An 18,954-nucleotide genomic window follows, 5' to 3' on the forward strand; every position below is an offset into this window, starting at 1 on the left:
AGCAGCGCAGAAATGCAGACACACTTAGAGTAGAGCACCCATAGGGGCACTACTCGAAGAAGAACCATTAACTTATTCTTTGTTTCATGCTGGTCCAGGCAAAACCTATGGCTAAGAAGGTAATATCAATGATAGTATACAGTCATCATGTATATCAGAGGCCTGCTTAGCTGATTTAGCCAGGACTTTTCTTAGCTCATCTTTCAACAGACAATACTCAGTCCAGCACAAGCCAAGAGAGGGTAAGTGAGCTGCTATATAGCAGCTGTGACAATTGTAGTACAAGTCCACATTTTAAGCCAGATGCAAAGAACTTCTGAAGTTTTATGACAACCCATACCCATGCTGGGGTAAATGATTTTTTTTTTTTCCTCACTGGATCACTGATGACTATTTCTTGCAATTCTCTCTCTCTACTGTTGAACATGGGTTGGCTTTTGTTTGCTTATTTGTTTTATTTTATTTTAAAGGGCCTTGTAGCTACCGGGGCTCACATGAGAGTGAGTGATTAAAGTTTGTGTCCAAACTAAGTAAGATCTTTGAGGTTATTTTGGAAAATACAGGTAAGTGTGAACGACTTTTATGAAAGTGTGTTTCAGGCATTTTTAGAAAATAATTGAAAGGCTATTTCAGAGCTCCTAATAGATGTTAGCTCAGCTGAGCTTCACTGAATTGAAAACTAGATCAAATGTAATCAGAGGAGCTAAGAAGTACTGCAAGGAAAATAGGAATGAATGAAGAAGTTCAGTTTTCTAGGTAACTGGAAGCTTAAAATGCTTCCAGTGATCAAAAAGGAGGTGCCAGAAGGTCCTATATCAACTCAGCAAAATAAGCCGGGAATATTTACATTAAAGAAAAGTGCATACAGCACAAAACTGGTGTCCTACTACACAATTCGCCCCCAATCACCTCTCCTTGTCCCCTAAATCCATCCTTCTTCCTCCCTGCAGTACTGACCATATATCTAGTTTTTTCCTAAGACTGTGTGTCCCAGGAACTTCTTTTGAGACACCTGAAACATTCCAGCTTTTCATTATGATGTTGGTTTTGTTTATAACATCTAAATATTTGTTCAAGACATATTGCTATACAGAGTAGAATTAGTTCTGTGTTCACCAGGAACAAACAGTCCAATAGAATGAGTGCAGTATGGGGTGAAGAGAAAATTCTAAAGAAACTGTCAAAACTGTCTTTTTGCTCAAGGTGAATGATAATGACATTTGTTAAGTGCTTCATGCTGAACTTATTCAGAGCACTAAGTTAGTGGAAAATATCCACTTTGAGAAATATAGTTTCCTTAGTCTGAGGCCCCTTACTTCCCAGGCTCCATGCTCCTCTTGTCAACAGCAGCAGCTACTCCACTGCTATGGTCCTTTTCTCCCAATAGGCAGGGCTAAGCATTTTGCTGTTGCATTGCTGCTTCTTCCCACTGCCTTACTGTTATACACCTCTCTTTTTCTGGCTGTATTTTTCCTGCTGGCTATTTTTGAATTCCTTGTTCTGGAGATAATTTCCTCCCACGCAGCTCCATCTGAGTTGCTTATTGGAGTACTGGTGGAACAGATGACCATGTAGCAGCCTTACTGGCTGGTTCTAACAGGAATGGAGTTACAGAAACTAGCCCTTGACTGGCTGCCAAAAAATCCAGAAATTTGCAGGAGAAGCAACATGGGCTGGACAGAAAACCTGAGATTCCCCAGGTCTGGGAAGGACTTGAGGAAATCATGCTAACTGACCACTCTGAATTTAGGAACACAGATTGCTACGTTGAAGCAGACCAGTGATCCATCTAGTTTGGTACCGTGTTCAGGATCAAGAGGTAGAAATCCTACGTAGGCAGCAATGGCTTAACCTGTCACCAAGGAAAGTTTCATCACGCCAAAAAGTTAGGGCTTGTCTACACAACCTCACAGTTTGGGTTACTGGGGTGTGAACTGCAGTGCACACCAAAATAGTCCAGCTCCCTCGTGGGGATGCTGCTAGCGTGAACTAAAAGGTATCTAGTTTGCATTAACATAGACCTGTTTGAAGAGGACTACATTAATGTGAACTAGGTACCTTTTAGTTTGTGCTAGGAATAGCCATATGGTAGAGTTAAGCCCAAAGAGGTTGACTTATGCCCTGAAGCTTAAAGGCGTTACATCCTTTCCAGAGTTTTTGTTTATTTAAAAAAAAAAAAAAGGACTATTATCAAATATTTACTACACAGTTTGCCTTGTACCAGAAGCCTTGGTACAAAAACCACTTCAGTTTCTTTAAGTCAGTGATTCATATTGTCCATTGAAACACTGCTTTCTGAATTAAAATTATCAAAAATTCTGAAATAAAACCAATCTTCAATTGCAGGTTCTCTCTCTCAGAGACAGACACACGCAGTTCAATTACTTGTTAAGAAAACAGCTCATTATCCCCTGCCAATGATTATTCTTACTTTATTTTACCTATAACTAAGGGCTATTGAGGTGAAACAACCACCCAGAATCTTGATCTTGACAATACGCCACAAGCAGTTGTAGTATTACCGCTAATGCTATATTTAGTTGATTCATGTTCACTTACATTACAGAAAAATAGACTAATAGAGATTTGGGATCTGATTTTCAAAGTCAGGAATGTGCATTTGTGAGACTAATTCAGGCACATGATTTCATATGCAAATTGGACAACTGTATACTTTAACAGGACATTATGCATCTAATTGGTCACTTCATATGCAATTACCTCATTTGTGAATTTACTAACAGTAACTGCATTGGAAATTAGATCCACAATTGTGCACAACTTATTTTGCAAGTAATGCTTTTCTGTTAAGCTGAACACCGCAAGCAGAGCAACATTATGTAGTGCTGAATTTTTAAAGAATAGGGTTTAAAAAAAGAACTAAGAAATATTCAGGGACACAGAAGTGGACTCAAAACTTGCTGAGCATTACATAATACCAAACACTTCCTAATACAATTGAACTTGAGATGTTCATTGTATTATGTTATTTCCTCTCTAGTAATTTATAACTCACCTAGCTGAATGAGCTTTTTTAGTCTTCTCATTTAAAATATATTTTGGAGAGTTAACTGATTCACATGAAAGTGGTGAACTGGAAGCACTATGTACAGCCAAGCATAAAGTGAGTAAACTATATACTAGACAAGCATTACACATTGCTACGCCAATGCAGGTCAGTCCTGACCCACTGTATCCCTTTTTATTCTAGTCTTTGACCTTTAAGCAGAGACTTCTATCATGCCAAGTAGTGTGGTACATTAATCTTGTTACATAATGAAACAATATTAACTTTCTCCATATACACAGAAAATGTCATTATAATTATAAACTTATTTAATAAAGCTACATTATAATGGCACCCCAATTCCATCTGTTCCTCCAGTTATATTTACAATAGCAAATTACTATTCTCTGTGGATGTATGTACACACTCAAAATGCTTCTTCCTGAATAGTGCTGAACACACAATAAAATATCTAATATATTAAAAATGCTCAAGTGGCTAAAAACCCATACCATCATCTCCATAAATGTAACTTACCTGATCTTGCAGTGACATAACAGGATTATTTTTGGTTGTATTAATATGCAGAACATGATATTTGTTCTTTGCACAAAGGTCATAGGCAACATTTGTGAAGGATGTGCTTGCAGTTTTAGGTACTCTGTTGTAAATGATCACCACATCATCATCTTCATCCGGAGTTGCATCTTGTCGGGGACCATCTATTGTATGACGTTGTTCTATTTCTCTGACTTCATGTCTTGCAATAGCTCTTTCTGTAAAGAGTAACAGAAAAACTAAGCTTTTAGTGATAATGAAGTAGATAGTGCGATCTTGAAACTCAGTCCTTAGCATTAAAATGACAAAAAATGTTAAAAACCATCTATAAAGTAAACAACTACTAATTGTTTGTTTTTTTAACATCTGGATTTAAAATTTTCCTTTCCTGCTCAATGCATTTTTATAGATTAAACTAAATTATGCTTGGAGACCGAATATGTTGTCTGGAAACTGATAAACAGTGAGGGATATTCTTTCCTTTAACTTATGTAAGCATTAAAAGAAGCTACACTCTTCTTTAAAAAGTTCTCTCTGATGCTGTATCAAAATGGTAACCCTTCTCACAAGTCCCCCCAAAAATCCTATAAAATACCCAGTACTCAGAAATACTCGGTAAAAGGAATAATTAGTTCAAATATCAAAGTATAAAATATGTATTTTAAAAAACAATAAAAGTCACTGACCATAGATGGTTTAGTCAATTAATGGTGAAGAGGCATTGGAGATTAAATAAAACTACTATTGTTCTTACTCCAATTAACATCACTCCCCATGTGTAAATACTACAACGTATGGCTTTGTAAGAATCTAATTAGATGCATTAGACTCAAATTTGATAAGAAAAGAAACAGGAGAAGCTTATGAAATGATTTACATTAAGGGGTGGGCAAAATTATTGCACTGAATACAAAACTATCGTATATACTCATTCATAAGCTGCATATTTTTGGTAAAAAAAGTGATGCATCAAAGAGCGGGGGTCGGGTTATAAACAGGTCTACACCAAAATTTGATGACTTTAAACTCTATGAAATCATTGAATTGAATATCTAAAACATGGTTGTTTTGTTTACCTGGAGTGTCTGCAGGCATGGAGCCCCTCAGCTCCTTGTGGCCGCAGTTCACCACTTCCCGCAGCTCCCATTGGCTGGGAACAGTGAACCGCGGCCACAGGGAGCTGAGGGGCTCCATGCCTCCAGACTCTCCAGGTAAACAAAATGTCCCGACCGCCAGCGGCTTACCCTGATGGGCTAGGAGCCAAAGTTTGCCAACCCCTGAAATATAAGATCGGCTTATGAAAGGGTCATACAGTTTTTACTATTTTTACCTATCCATCTTGGGGGATCGGCTTATAAACGAACGGGCTAATGAACGAGTATATACGGGTACATCAAACACAAGGAAAGAAAAAAAAGAGAAAAGCAAACCCTGAACAAGACACGTTTTGGAGAGGTGGGTAAGCTACAAATAAAAATAAAAATTCCTTTTACAAGAAGGACAATGCTCTGGGCAATTGGTCTCCTTTTCAAATATAAAGCTACTTGGAAAATGAGAAGCAGATCGTTATGGCTCTACAGTATGCCAAACATACTTTGCGTTGACCCAGACAAAATTCAAAAGCTTTGTTCTATTCTGGCTAAGTAGAGCACCCACCACTATTTACAATTTAATGTCAAAGCATCTTTTTAGAATTATGCATTTTGATACTGTCCTTAATGGTGTACCTTTTTTCCACATGGGTCAACAACAAGGTTTGACCTCAGGATCTAGAAATTTACAGCACAAACCTTTTCTATTTGAACTAAAGGAGCAATTGTTAGTAAAAATAAGTTGCTGTCCTTTATATGGAGTACTTCCTAGAGCAGTGGTCCCCAAACTTTTTCTGTCATGCCGCCCCTTACCAGTAGTGGAATCTGTCCATGCCCCATGAAAGCCATTGTCAGAGGTAGGGCCAGAAGCAGGGCCACGGTCAAAGCCAGGGGTGGGGCTGAGGCCAGGAGTGGGGCCGGAGCTGCAGCCAGGGACTGGGGACCTGAGGTCAGGAGCGGGGCCTGAGGCCAGGAGCTGTGGCTGGGGCTGGGTGGTGTTCCCTTCCTGCCCCCTGTAGGGGCTGGCCCGGTCCCCTGCCGAAAGTTCCCACACGCACACCCCAGGAGGGTGTGTCCCACAGTTTGGGGACTACTGTCCTAGAAGGAGGTTATGACACACACTCAGCGGGGCACAGCTATGTGAGACAACAGGGGAATGTTAGTTATGATCCTGGCTTCTCTTCCTGGCTCAAGGGCAGTGGGGTCTAGTATTTAGAGCAGTGGTTACAGACCGCATAGCTACATATACAGATTTGGCACATTCATTCTGAAAGTCAGTGTGACAGAATGAGTGAGAGTTTGCTTTGTCATATTAGAGACCTGAGTTATAATTCCAGGTCTGCTTGAAGTGACCATGGGCAACCTCTCGGTTACCTTATTTTAGCTCGGTTACCTTTTAGCTTACGTATATGAAGCTTTGATATGTAGTAAGGGTTATGAACCAATGAGACAAGAACCTAATGTTCTCTCCTGGCTCTAGACCCAATGCACTTTCCCTCTAGGCCAAATGGAGTTCAGGGAAAGTTTCTCGCTCCCCACTCTCATATATACACAAGATTTTACCTGCAATGCAGGTAGGTGTGACAGGACTGCCACATATGAGATTGTAATGAAGGATGCATGACACTTGGTAGAGCTGCATCCTCCCCTCGTCTCCCATTCCTTATCTCCTCTTCCATCATCTTCAGTCTTCACTTTTCTTCTTCTTCTTGTGCTCCTAACTCACCCCCTCATACTGTTCTCCTTCACCCTACCTCTATACCACAGTTTAAATGTGAAATATTAAAAAAAAAACAAACAACAATTTAGAACTATTAAGTTGTGCATACAAGTAGTCTATGAAACCACATACTATCACTGCCCTCAGCTACAGTAACTCCTCACTTAAAGTCGTCCCGGTTAACGTTGTTTCGTTGTTACATTGCTGATCAATCAGGGAACATGCTCGTTTAAAGTTGTGCAATGCTCCCTTTTAATGTTGTTTGGCAGCTGCCTGCTGTGTCCACTGCATGCAGGAAGCACAGCCTGTTGCAGCTAGCTGGGGGGGGCTTGGAATCAGGGTGGACCGGCAGCCTCCCTATCAGCTCCCCGCTCCCCTAAGTTCCCTGTGCAGCAGCCGCCCCAGCAGGCTATCAATCCTACAGTTGAGCTGTCCTTCTCCGCACTGCCATGTGCTGCTCCTGCCCTCTGCCTTGGAGCGCTCCCCGAGCCTCCTACTTGCTGGGGGGGGGGAAGGGGGGCTAATGTCAGGGTGTCCCCCTCCCCCTTGCTCCTGCACCCCGCTTACCCCATCTCCATAGAGCAGGGGGACACACAACAGGGCTCAGGATGGAGGGAGCTTCCTGGCAGCAGCTGTGTACAGTATTAAATTGTTTGTTTAAAACTTATACTGTGTGTGTGTGTGTCTATATATATATATATATATATATATATATATATATATATATATATATATATATATATATATATATATATATAGTGTGTGTGTCTTTTGTCTGGCAAAAAAATTTTTCCCTGGAACCTAACCTGCCCCCGCCCCCCCATTTACATTAATTCTTATGGGGAAATTGGATTTGCTTAATATTGTTTCGCTTAAAGTCGCATTTTCAGGAACATAACTACAACGTTCAGTGAGGAGTTACTGTACACTCCTACAACTTCTCTCCTACTGTTTGTTACACTCATTTCCCAAGTCTTGTTTTAGACTGCAAAACTTTTCAGGCAGTACCATCTCTTCCTATGTACCTGTACAACTCCTAATACAAAGCCCCAATCCTGAATGGGGCCATTGGGTGTTACCACAATAATAATATTAAGAAAAAAGAAGTACAAATGTATGCATCTCTTTCTGCTGTGCACACAGTCTTGAACCAAGGAGTGCTGGCAGCACAGTCACCACTGACAGACAAGGTTTCCTCTGGCAGCCCAGATGGGTGTGAAATTTCCTGTAAACGATTCATGTATTTTTCAACTGAAAGCCTAGTCTTACCCATTTGCCTGAAAAGTAGGCAGATCTAGAAGGAAAAGAAGAATTTTGTGTTTTTTTCTAGAGTAAATCACTTAATTCACAAAAAGAAAAGGAGTACTTGTGGCACCTTAGAGACTAACTATTATTTGTTAGTCTCTAAGGTGCCACAAGTACTCCTTTTCTTTTTGCGAATACAGAGTAACACAGCTGCTATTCTGAAACCTGTCACTTAATTCAGCAAATAGCAGATGAAAGGAAACCAAGATTAATTTTTTTAAAAATTGTAACTTCACCTAGTTGTGGAATGATGTGGATCATTAGCACATCTTGAATATCATTAAGTTAAAACTCCAGAAAGCTGGCATGTTCCCTGTGTGATGTCAATTTGTGAAATAGTCTGCCTGGGAAGAATATGTCTGGAGAACCAGTGAAATGACAACATCACAATGACACAAGACAGTGGAAGGATCTGTGGCTGAGCTGTTGACAACTCTTTTTGTTAACATATTAGATAAATGAAAAGGAGTACTTGTGGCACCTTAGAGACTAACCAATTTATTTGAGCATAAGCTTTCGTGAGCTACAGCTCACTTCATCGGATGCATACTGTGGAAATTGCAGAATGCATTATTATATACATAAATATAGCTCACGAAAGCTCATGCTCATGATAAATTGGTTAGTCTCTAAGGTGCCACAAGTACTCCTTTTCTTTTTGCGAATACAGGCTAACACAGCTGCTACTCTGAAACCTGTCATATTAGATAAATGATGTCTTTGTTAAGAACTCAAAATCCTGGCACATTCAATTAAGAAGTTGGAACTCACAACAAAATGCTTCGTAACACCAAAGAAGTCTTCCAGTAAAATGAGGAAAGACCAGGTTTAACATTCCTATGGTGTTGTCTAGCCAAAGAACTTGTACCACTTAACTTTACCAGCACAATTAAAGCGGGGCAGCTCCTCTAGTACTGACGCAACAGTGCCAATATAGAAGTGCTTATACTAGTATAATGCATCCATGGTAAGTGTTGTGCTGGTATAACTATTTCAGTTAAAAAAGAAAAAAAAATCACACTCCTAACCAAATTAGTTATACTAGTATAAAAACTGTGTGTAGATCAGGCTGAGGGCATACTACTCAGCATTCAAACCTGTGACAAATAACCAAGATGGCTTGACACCTGGTTGCTTCCCTCTTGTTCTCTTTCATATCCCCTCTTATCTTCTCCCTCTTTGTTTTCTCCTTCTTTGCCCTGCATCACCTCACTGACAAACCCCTCAACTCTTGTGGAAAGTGGCGTGGCAACAATTCACGTTTCATCAAGGTGAAGATGGAGGTGGCAGCAGGCAGTTAATAATCCCTTCCGCACATGCAAATATCCAGAGTAGACCACCACACACCTGCAGGGGGCATGACACACACAGGTTGATCTTCCCCACTTCCCACAAGACAGATACTGCTCTGTTGCCCATACGGGCACAAAAATATGGAACAGCATCTCAGATGGCAGAAATTAAACAGAAATAATCTGCACTTCTTACCCCAGTGCAGCATATCTATAGCAGGGTTTGCACCAGTGTAGCTACACCAATGCAAAGAACTCCAATGCAGACAAGGTTAGAGCATGCTGAAAGAGGAGCTCTGTATATATGTGCCAGTATATAGACAGACAGCTTCCCTGGAAGCAAATTCTATACGGAGGAAGGGGGAAGGAAACAAACAACAAAAAACCAACACACCCACACACTCCTTTGAAGAAATTGCCAGAAGTAAAACAAGGAACTTTGAGCACTCAAACCTACCATTTTGCACAAAAGTGTTTTAAGAATGTAACAAGCTTGAAAAACTGCTAAATCGTGCTTTTCAACCAGAAGAGCCAGGAGTCAGCTAAAGACATAGGCTATGGCTACATTATGAGGCTTTTGGTGAATGTTTAGCATATCCTTGCAATGCCGGCTACAAAAGTGCCATGCAAATGCCTGTTCTCACTTTCTGGTGACATTGTAAAAATAAGAGGGCAGCATTAGCTCCTGTAAATGTAAACAAACTTGTTTGTGTTAGCGATTGGCTGAAAAAGAAGTAGGACGGAGTGGACTTGCAGGCTCTAAAGTTTGACATTGTTTTGTTTTTGAGTGCAGTTATGTAACAAAAAAAAGTCTACATTTGTAAATTGCTCTTTTATGACAAAGATTACACTACAGTACTTGTATGAGGGGAATTGAAAAATACTATTATTTTTAGAGTGCAAAAATTTATAATAAAAATAATATACTTTGTATTCTGTTGTAATTGAAATTAATATATGTGAAAATGTAGAAAAAAATCCAAAATATTTAATAAATTTCAATTGATATCCTATTGTTTAACAGTGCGATTAAAACTGCAATTAATTGTGATTAATTTTTTTAATCACAATTAATTTTTTTTTGAGTTAATTGCATGAGTTAACTGCCCCTAGTGCCCCAACTCTACTTGTGCTACATTGATCTGGACTGATGGGAAGGAAGCCCTGGAGGAATTCCACCAGGATTTCAACAATTTCCACCCCACCCCACCATCAACCTCAGCCTAGATCAATCCACACAAGAGATCCACTTCCTGGACACTACAGTGCAAATAAGCGACGGTCACATAAACGCCACCCTATACCAGAAACCTACTGACTGCTATCCTTACCTACATGCCTCCAGCTTTAATTCAGACCACATCACACGATCCATGGTCTACAGCCAAGCCCTAAGATACAACCGCATTTACTCCAATCCCTCAGACAGAGACAAACACCTACAGGATTTCTATCAAGCATTCTTACAACTACAATACCCACCTGGTGAAGTGCAGAAACAGACTGACCGAGCCAGAAGTGTACCCAGAAGTTACCTACTACAGGACAGGACTACTTACCAACAAAAAAAGTAACAGAACGCCACTAGCCATCACCTACAGCTCCCAATTAAAACCTCTCCAGCGCAGCATCAAGGATCTGCAACCTAACCTGAAGGATGATCCCCCACTCTCACAGACCTTGGGAGACAGGCCAGTCCTCACAAACAGCCCCCCAACCTGAAGCAAATACTCACCAGCAACTACACACCACACAACAAAACCACTAACTCAGGAACCAATCCCTGCAACATACCCCGTAGCCAACTCTGTCCACATATCTATTCAAAGGACACTATCATAGGACCTAACCACAACAGCCACACCATCAGGGGCTCATTCACCTGCACATCTACCAATGTGATATATGCCATCATGTGCCAGCAATGCCCCTCTGCCATGTACATTGGCCAAACCGGACAGTCTCTACGTAAAAGAATAAATGGACACAAATCAGACGTCAAGAACAACAACATTCAAAAACCAGTCGGAGAACACTTCAATCTCTCTGTCCACTCGATTACAGACCTAAAAGTCGCAAGATTACAACAAAAAAACTTCAGAAACAGACTCCAGAGAGAGACTGCTGAATTGGAATTAATTTGCAAACTGGACACCATTAACTTAGGCTTGAATAAAGGCTGGGAGTGGATGTGTCATTACACAAAGTAAAACTATTTCCCCATGTTTATTTTTCTCCCTACTGTTCCTCACACATTCTTGTCAACTGCTGGAAATGGCCCATCTTGATTATCACTACAAAAGGTTTTTCTCTCTCTCCTGCTGGTAATAGCTCACCTTTAACTGATCACTCTCGTTATAGTGTGTATGATAACACCCATTGTTTCATGTTCTCTGTGTGTATATATATCTATCTTCCTACTGTATTTTCCATTGCATACATCCGATGAAGTGGGTTTTAGCCCACGGAAGCTTATGCTCTAATAAATTTGTTAGTCTCTAAGGTGCCACAAGTACTCCTGTTCTTTTTACAGTTGAAAAGGCAGCCCCCAATGAGAGAGACATCAGTATGTATAGTTTTGAAGGAAACAGAACAGTGACAGGTTCTTCTAGACAGATTTGAAAACCCAGTTTAAGAAATTATTTTTAAATAAATAATAACTTAAAACTAATCACTGTAATTTTCTTTAATACTTGTTAGCATCCTTTCCTGTCTCAAAAAGCTAATGCCTTTTTAGTTATTAAAAACTAAGTTGACAGTAATATTTAGTTCATATATGTAAGTGATAACTATGAACAAAGTATTATACACCCAAGCTAAATTTAAAGATATACACGCTACTTAAAGAGTAGTAAACTAAATTTTACAAATCTTACATTTACTGTATAGAGCAATATTTATCCCTAAGGCTCCAGAAGAACCAGGATTTAAGTTTATTTTTGTTGAGACTCTCCCCTTTCCCACAGCCTAACACTATCAGAGTATTTGAGGGTAAAATTAAATTTTTTGAAGGAGATTATATGAGTTTCTTTGGTCTCCCAATACAATTAGTTATTGAAGTCAACTGAATAATTAGCAGAACCCAAATACACATCCCACTCCCTAAACTACGCTAAAAAGACGTTATTCTTAAAATTGGATTAAGGAAACTGAAGTGGACATATTTACCAGCCTTCAGATCTTGCAGAATCTTATTCAATCTACTTTTATTTTTAAGAACAATCTGATCTGAGATATTCTAATGCCATAAGCTTTTAATTTAATGTCCATGCTGACGTGCTTGTTGATTCGAAAGAGCTTGCTTTTATCCATTTCATCTTGGCTATGAGGATGGAAACAGAGAAGTTTTCTATAAAGCTCAGATTTCTAGAGACACTGTACGTCGCTAACAAAAAAAAGAAAAAAAGTAAGGCTCATAGTCAAGCATATAAAAATTGAACTCCAAAATTATGATTTTGGGAAGAAAAGACCACCTGTTCTGAAAAAGTTAGACTCTATGTAACAGGGCCCCCTTTGCTTCTATCTATTCTATCTCATAGAACTGGAAGGGACCTTGAAAGGTCATCGAGTCCAGTCCCCTGCCTTCACAGCAGGACCAAGTACCGTCCCTTATTTTTGCCCCAGATCCCTAAATGGCCCCCTCAAGGATTGAACTCACAACCCCAGGTTTAGCAGGCCAATGATCAAACCACTGAACTATCCTTCCCCTCCTGCCTCTGTGCTGCTCCAAAAACCCCTCCAAGAGCTTCTGGCTCAGCAATCGCTGGTGCAGTTTATTTACAGTGTGCAATTCCCACCACCTTCTCACCACAGCCAGCTTGCAGGATTCAGCCTTAGGGACTTCTCAATCTCTGCAGCCAGGAGAGAAGAGATCTCACTCTCCTTCCATTCCCTGCCCCACCCCCCAGCTTCCTTCCTCTGAGGCTTTTATGCAGCCCCAGGCTAATTAGGTTGGCAGCTGTTTCCCCTTTGTCAATCAGGTACAGGTGTCTCTAGCCAGTTCCAATTTATCTCCCCTAATTGGAGTTGATGTGACAAACAGTTGGCTCAGGAGTCCCAGCCCAGGAACCTGTCACACTCTAACCCCTCCTTTCACACAGATTGTGTGTTAAAAAAAAAAAAATGCTGTTCAAAGTTGAGCTTCTGAGTTCCAAAAATATAAGAGGGAAGTTATAAGCATCTGTCTGTAAAACAGGAACTGTCCTTCACTGGGCACAGCTGAGTGAATGTATGACTGGTGTATTCCTATAATTTCAATTCCAACTTTTTGCTAACCTTGCATTTCTAAAGGTATTTTTGAGCTGGGACTTTTTGAGATTATTGAGATAATGCCTGTGGATTGACCCATAACTTCAAGGTGCCTGAAAATACCTACAAACCTGATGAATGACACTCTGGGTAGGTTTCTGATCCAAAGACTTTGTGAGGCATGGAATAGGAGGTTCTTTGTTTGCATAAAAGTGACCCCATTTGGTGACGCTAGCAACCTCAGAAGCTCCTGGAAAAAGTTCCAAATGGAGGGAGGGGAAGAACCAGCCTAGGCAAAATCTGAAGAAAAGGAAGAAGCCTTACTGCTCTTGCTGGCTGGCTTGGTTGCCTGCAGTGATTGCTGCTGTGGCCAATGAGTATGCAATCCTACCATGCCTGTCAGACTCTTGTGATTTCTCTACCCTCCCAGCCAGCCACCAAGGAGTACGAGTCCAGCAACATCTACAAGCAAGTAGCCTCTAGTCAGACATCAAGTTAATCAATGTTTGACAACTGAGCTGATAAGACCACTAGGTAATCTTTTCAGCTACATGCCAGCTTCCTGAACTTCAATGAAACCAAGAAAGTTGCAACAACCATCCTGCCAAAGTATCAACCTTTTCAGTTTGGTTTTGTTTTCCAATCTTTATAAAGTAGAGGGATGTATCAATCTCTGCATTCTTGCGCTTGCTTTTAAACTCTTAACAGATGGCTGGTAGTGAATGTGGGTGTATATGAGGGAGTGCAGCACCTGTAGAACAGTTTCTCAAATACACAAAACAGACCTTGAATAATCTCGTTGTCTAAAAGATCACAAATACATATTTTTGAGATGTTAGGAAATGTATGTTTAATTCTGAGAAGTGTTATTTTCACCTAAATTTGTCATGGAATATTAAATGTAATAAGCCTTTTCATCATGTATTTTACTATAATGTTTTGTTGTAACCCTATGTTAAGGGGTGAGGGAAAGAAGTTATTGGCTATTGACTATTACCTAGCTATCAATAATTTGAGCAGGCTGCTGTAGTAGGAAGAGGGCTTGAAACATAAGCCCATGTAGAGGCCTGCTATGAGGCCTAAGCTAAAGTAGCGGTCAAAACTTTGCTGATATAAAGCAAAATCAGGCTGTAAGCTAGAGACAGACCCTGATCACAGAACAGGGCTGCTATTGCAAAAACGCACGTTCCCAAGAAGTGCTAGGCACACAGCATTCACGCAAACACATTCCAGAAGCGTGGTACCAGAACACCTCGATACTGACACATTCCCCAAAGATAACAGGAACACACTGACCCATCCTAAAGGTGGTCAGGATGACAGTGTGATGGCCAGAGATGTACAGGGTGATGGGTAGTAACCGGCTAAGGCAGAGGGTGTAAACTAACTACGCCAGAGGGGCAGTACATAACTTGTTTGTACTGATGTATAAAATGGGGTCACAAAGGCAGTGTCTCTGGCCAGCCTACAGGGGAATGGAAAGTCCCGCCATTCACTGTGCTGCGTCCATTGCCACAGGCACACATGTGTTAGTGTAACTGTAGACATTGATTGGGGGAACTATTGCTTCGTCGACAATAAACCTGGCCGGGTGCCTTCGTACTGTAACGGGGATGGGGCAGTCTGCTGTGCCAGCTGTCTGCACAGAGCTGGGAAGGCACACAGAGAGAATACATACACACACAGCTGAACATCTGACAACAGCTGCCTTAACTGGTATCAGACCTTTAGTCTCAACATTAGCTTCAAACTGGGAGTGATCTGACCCTACCTGTATCAGTGCTGTCTACATATATTTTGCTTCTGGGTGTGCATTTTCCCCATTCACTTGAGATAAGAAGTTTCTGGCTAGCAGCCATTGGGATCATGAACGCATCCTGTGTGTCTTGTGCTTGTGGGTATAAAGGACTGAGCTGGCCGACTTACACCTCAGTTCCTTTGCCAATACCAAATCCAGGTTTTATAAGCCCCTGTAGTAGCAGGGAAGGAGCGCGAGTTGTTGTACACATACGGATAAGGTTAAGATTTTGTCACGGTTATTTTTAGTAAAGTCACGGACAGGTCACGGGCAATAAACAAAAATTCACCGGAGCCTGTGACCTGTCCGTGTCTTTACTAAAAATGATCGGGGGGGTGGGGGGCAGGGCTAAGTAGGGGGGATGAATGGAGTCCCGTGGGGGGGTGGGACTGAGAGGCCGAGCCCCCGTCATGGCAGGGGGCACAGCTCCGGCTCCAGTGACCACAGCGAGGGGTGCACAGCCACCACTCCGGAGCTTGCCACAGCTGTGGGACAAGGATGCGCAGCCCCAGAAGCAGCCCCCACCAAGCCCCAGCTGAAGCCAGGCGGGGGCGCATGGCCCTGGGATGCTGCAAGGTGGGTGCCAAGTGAACTCCAGTGAAACTGCTAACCCTGAGCTCTTTAAGATCAACAAATAATCCAGGATAGCTGGAATTTGGGTGCCAGTAGCAGATGAGTGGTGCTGCTCAGCTCAAACAACTAATTTCTTCCACTTGGCTGCATATGTTAGGTAGAGTATTTTCAACTTTGAACTAATGTATTTTAGACCTCCAGTGTGTCAGGCATACATGCAAAATCCTGATAGAGCATCCAAGCTGTGAGGTTGACGGAGGACAGATTTAGATGCAGGATGTTTCCACTGGAGGCTGTGTGGGCAAGTTCATCAGGTCCAGACACCAAAACTGTTGTCTTATACTATCAAAATCATTATTGCTGAATTCTGTATGAGTTTCCTAAAGACCACTGATATGAATGGGATGGGAGAGTAAGCATATATTTTGCTTGGCATGCATGCAAGCAGGAAGGCATCTAACTGACCCTTGGCTTACACCTCCTCTCAAACAAAACCTAAGACACTTGCGTTTGTGTCTTTAGTGAAGAGATGTTTGTCCTCATTTGTGAAAGATTTCCTGAATAATGGAGTCTTTGACTGTCCATTCGTGGTCTTTGAAGAAGTGCCTGCTCAGGTGCTCTGCCAAGGCTTTTTATAGACCTGGAAGGCATAGGGCTATCAGGGATACTTTGCATCAGATGCATCAATTCCAAACAAACACTCCTTGGCGTGGGTGGGTGGAGGAGACAACCAGGCTCCTCCCTATCTGTTTATAGGGAACATAAGTGTCATGCTGTCAGTCATGACTTGTACAGTCTTTCCTTGAATCACTGGTAGAAAAGCTGCATGGGCTCGGCAACTCATTCTGAGCGCAACACATTTATACACTGTCAAGTTTCCTTGTGGGCCCATAGTCCCTTGGTTTGATGGTCTACTCTCTACCTGAGTAGGGAGGCATCTGTAACTAAGGTCTTGGTGGGAAGAGAATGGGAGAATGGTACTCCTTTGCAATCCTGATCAGGATCTTTCCACCAATTCAATAATTGGACTTTGGAGGGGACGTACACTACTGTATCACGTCTATATGGTGTCTGTTTGGAAGGTACACAGACTTCTGCCATCCTTGGTGAATGAAAGTGAAGTCAGGAATGCTTCGTGATGGATGTTCAGGAAAGCATGTGATCGAGCGGACTTAAGCAAGCTCTCCTAATGGTGTGTGGCTGAGTTTGTAATTAGTTGACAAGGTTCACCATGATGCTGAATCTGTCCTAAAGCAGGCAGGCCCTAGTTGTAGTAGAAACCAAAACTGCCCTATGAACTCTATTCTCTGTGTCGGTACTAGGGATGATTTCTCTTTACTGATTCTAAGACTTATTGCGATGAAAAGCTAGAGAATTTGATTAATTTAATTTTCTATTTATTGTGCTGACTTCTCTCAAACCAATATATTTTTAAGGTATGAATACACTATTGTTCCCTTTTTCACAGGTGAGCTGCTACTACTTCCAAACATTTGGTGAAGACTCTTGGTGCTACTGACAGCCCAAAGGGCAAGACCCTGTACTGACAGTGGGCCTATCCCAGCTGAAATCTTAGGTACTTTGTGCAGGCTGAATAGAGATGTAAAAATAAGCATTTACCACTGCAACAAGCTGAGGTGTAAGGCTCCAATGTGCCGGGCACTGAGGACATATCTACATGAGCACTTACTGCGTGGCAAGCTGGGGTATAACTGTACAGCACTTCAGCAGGGTGTACCCTGGTGTGGACCCTGCTGCTGCGGAATACATGTTTCCCAGTCACACATCAAAAAGCACTAGGGAATTTTCAGTCCACAGCAGCTGGGTCCACATGGATACTTAGTGTGCAGCACACTGGAGCACTGCAGATTTATATCTTGGCCTGCAGCACAGTTAGGGTGCATGTAGACATTCCCTTAACTTCTATTCACTTTACAAAGCAAAGTCAGGCTAAAAATGATAGAGTATACAAACTGAAGGGTATAGTTGTTCCTTTTCCAGTTAATGCAATCTGTACTAAAAAAAACAAAAAACAAAACAACAGCTTGGAGATTGACAATGTGGTCCCAGTTTTAGCATAGTTGTACTAGTCACCAGGAAATGTTTTGTACTGTAACATACTCCTGAAATAGGGAACAAATTGCATTACCGAATCCTCTCAGGTGAGTGGAAGTCAACTGAGGTCAGCAAGAGAGGTCTCCAAGCATTTTGACTTCCAAAATCAGTCACTTTGGGAAGTTGGACATGGAGTCTGTGGAACTCACTGTTAATGAGATCAGGAATGCCCTTAATTTACTCTTAGTATTTAAATAAGACATTTGCTCTCCACGAAAAGAAAAGGAGTACTTGTGGCACCTTAGATACTAACAAATTTATTTGAGCATAAGCTTTCGTGAGCTACAGCTCACTTCATCGGATGCATGCGGTAGAAAATACAGTGGGGAGATTTTATATACACAGAGAACATGAAACAATGGGTATTACCATGTACACTGTAATGAGAGTGATCAGGTAAGGTGAGCTATTACCAGCAGGAGAGAAAGAAAAACCTTCTGTAGTGATAATCAGGGTGGGCCATTTCCAGCAGTTGACAAGAATGTGTGAGGAACGGGGGGGGAGGGGGGGGAATAAACATGGGGAAATAGGTTTCAGAGTAACAGCCGTGTTAGTCTGTATTCGCAAAAAGAAAAGGAGTACTTGTGGCACCTTAGAGACTAACCAATTTATTTGAGCATAAGCTTTCGTGAGCTACAGCTCACTTTCATTACTTTGTGTAATGACACATCCACTCCCAGCCTTTATTCAAGCCTAAGTTAATGGTGTCCAGTTTGCAAATTAATTCCAATTCAGCAGTCTCTCTCTGGAGTCTGTTTCTGAAGTTTTTTTGTTGTAATCTTGCGACTTTTAGGTCTGTAATCGAGTGGACAGAGAGATTGAAGTGTTCTCCGACTGGTTTTTGAATGTTATAATTCATGACGTCTGATTTGTGTCCATTTATTCTGTTACATAGAGACTGTCCGGTTTGGCCAATGTACGTGGCAGAGGGGCATTGCTTGCACATGATGGCACATATCACATTGGTAGATATGCAGGTGAACGAGCCTCTGATAGTTTGGCTGATGTGATTAGGCCCTATGATGGTATCCCCTGAATAGATATGTGGACACAGTTGGCAACGGGCTTTGTTGCAAGGATAGGTTCCTGGGTTAGTGGATTTGTTGTGTGGTGTGGGGTTGCTGGAGAGTATTTGCTTCAAGTTGGGGGGCTGTCTGTAAGCAAGGACTGGCCTGTCTTCCAAGATTTGAGAGTGATGGGTCGTCCTTCAGGATAGGTTGTAGATCCTTGATGATGCGCTGGAGAGG

At 41.5% G+C, this 18,954-nt stretch overlaps 1 protein-coding gene across 2 annotated transcripts in view; it reads right to left on the bottom strand.

Annotated features, from left to right (window-relative positions):
- HS2ST1 (heparan sulfate 2-O-sulfotransferase 1) overlaps positions 1-18,954 on the bottom strand; it is a 173,426-nt gene that overhangs the window by 35,172 nt on the left and 119,300 nt on the right. Inside the window, exon 2 of one of the 2 annotated variants that reach the window (XM_074961382.1) lies at positions 3,545-3,804. In XM_074961382.1, coding sequence (XP_074817483.1) covers positions 3,545-3,804 — 260 coding nt within the window. The remainder of the gene's footprint in view (positions 1-3,544; positions 3,805-18,954) is intronic. The other variant, XM_074961383.1, reaches the window with a different exon arrangement.

Source organism: Natator depressus, chromosome 8, assembly GCF_965152275.1.
Source record: "Natator depressus isolate rNatDep1 chromosome 8, rNatDep2.hap1, whole genome shotgun sequence".
Lineage (NCBI taxonomy): Eukaryota > Metazoa > Chordata > Testudines > Cheloniidae > Natator > Natator depressus.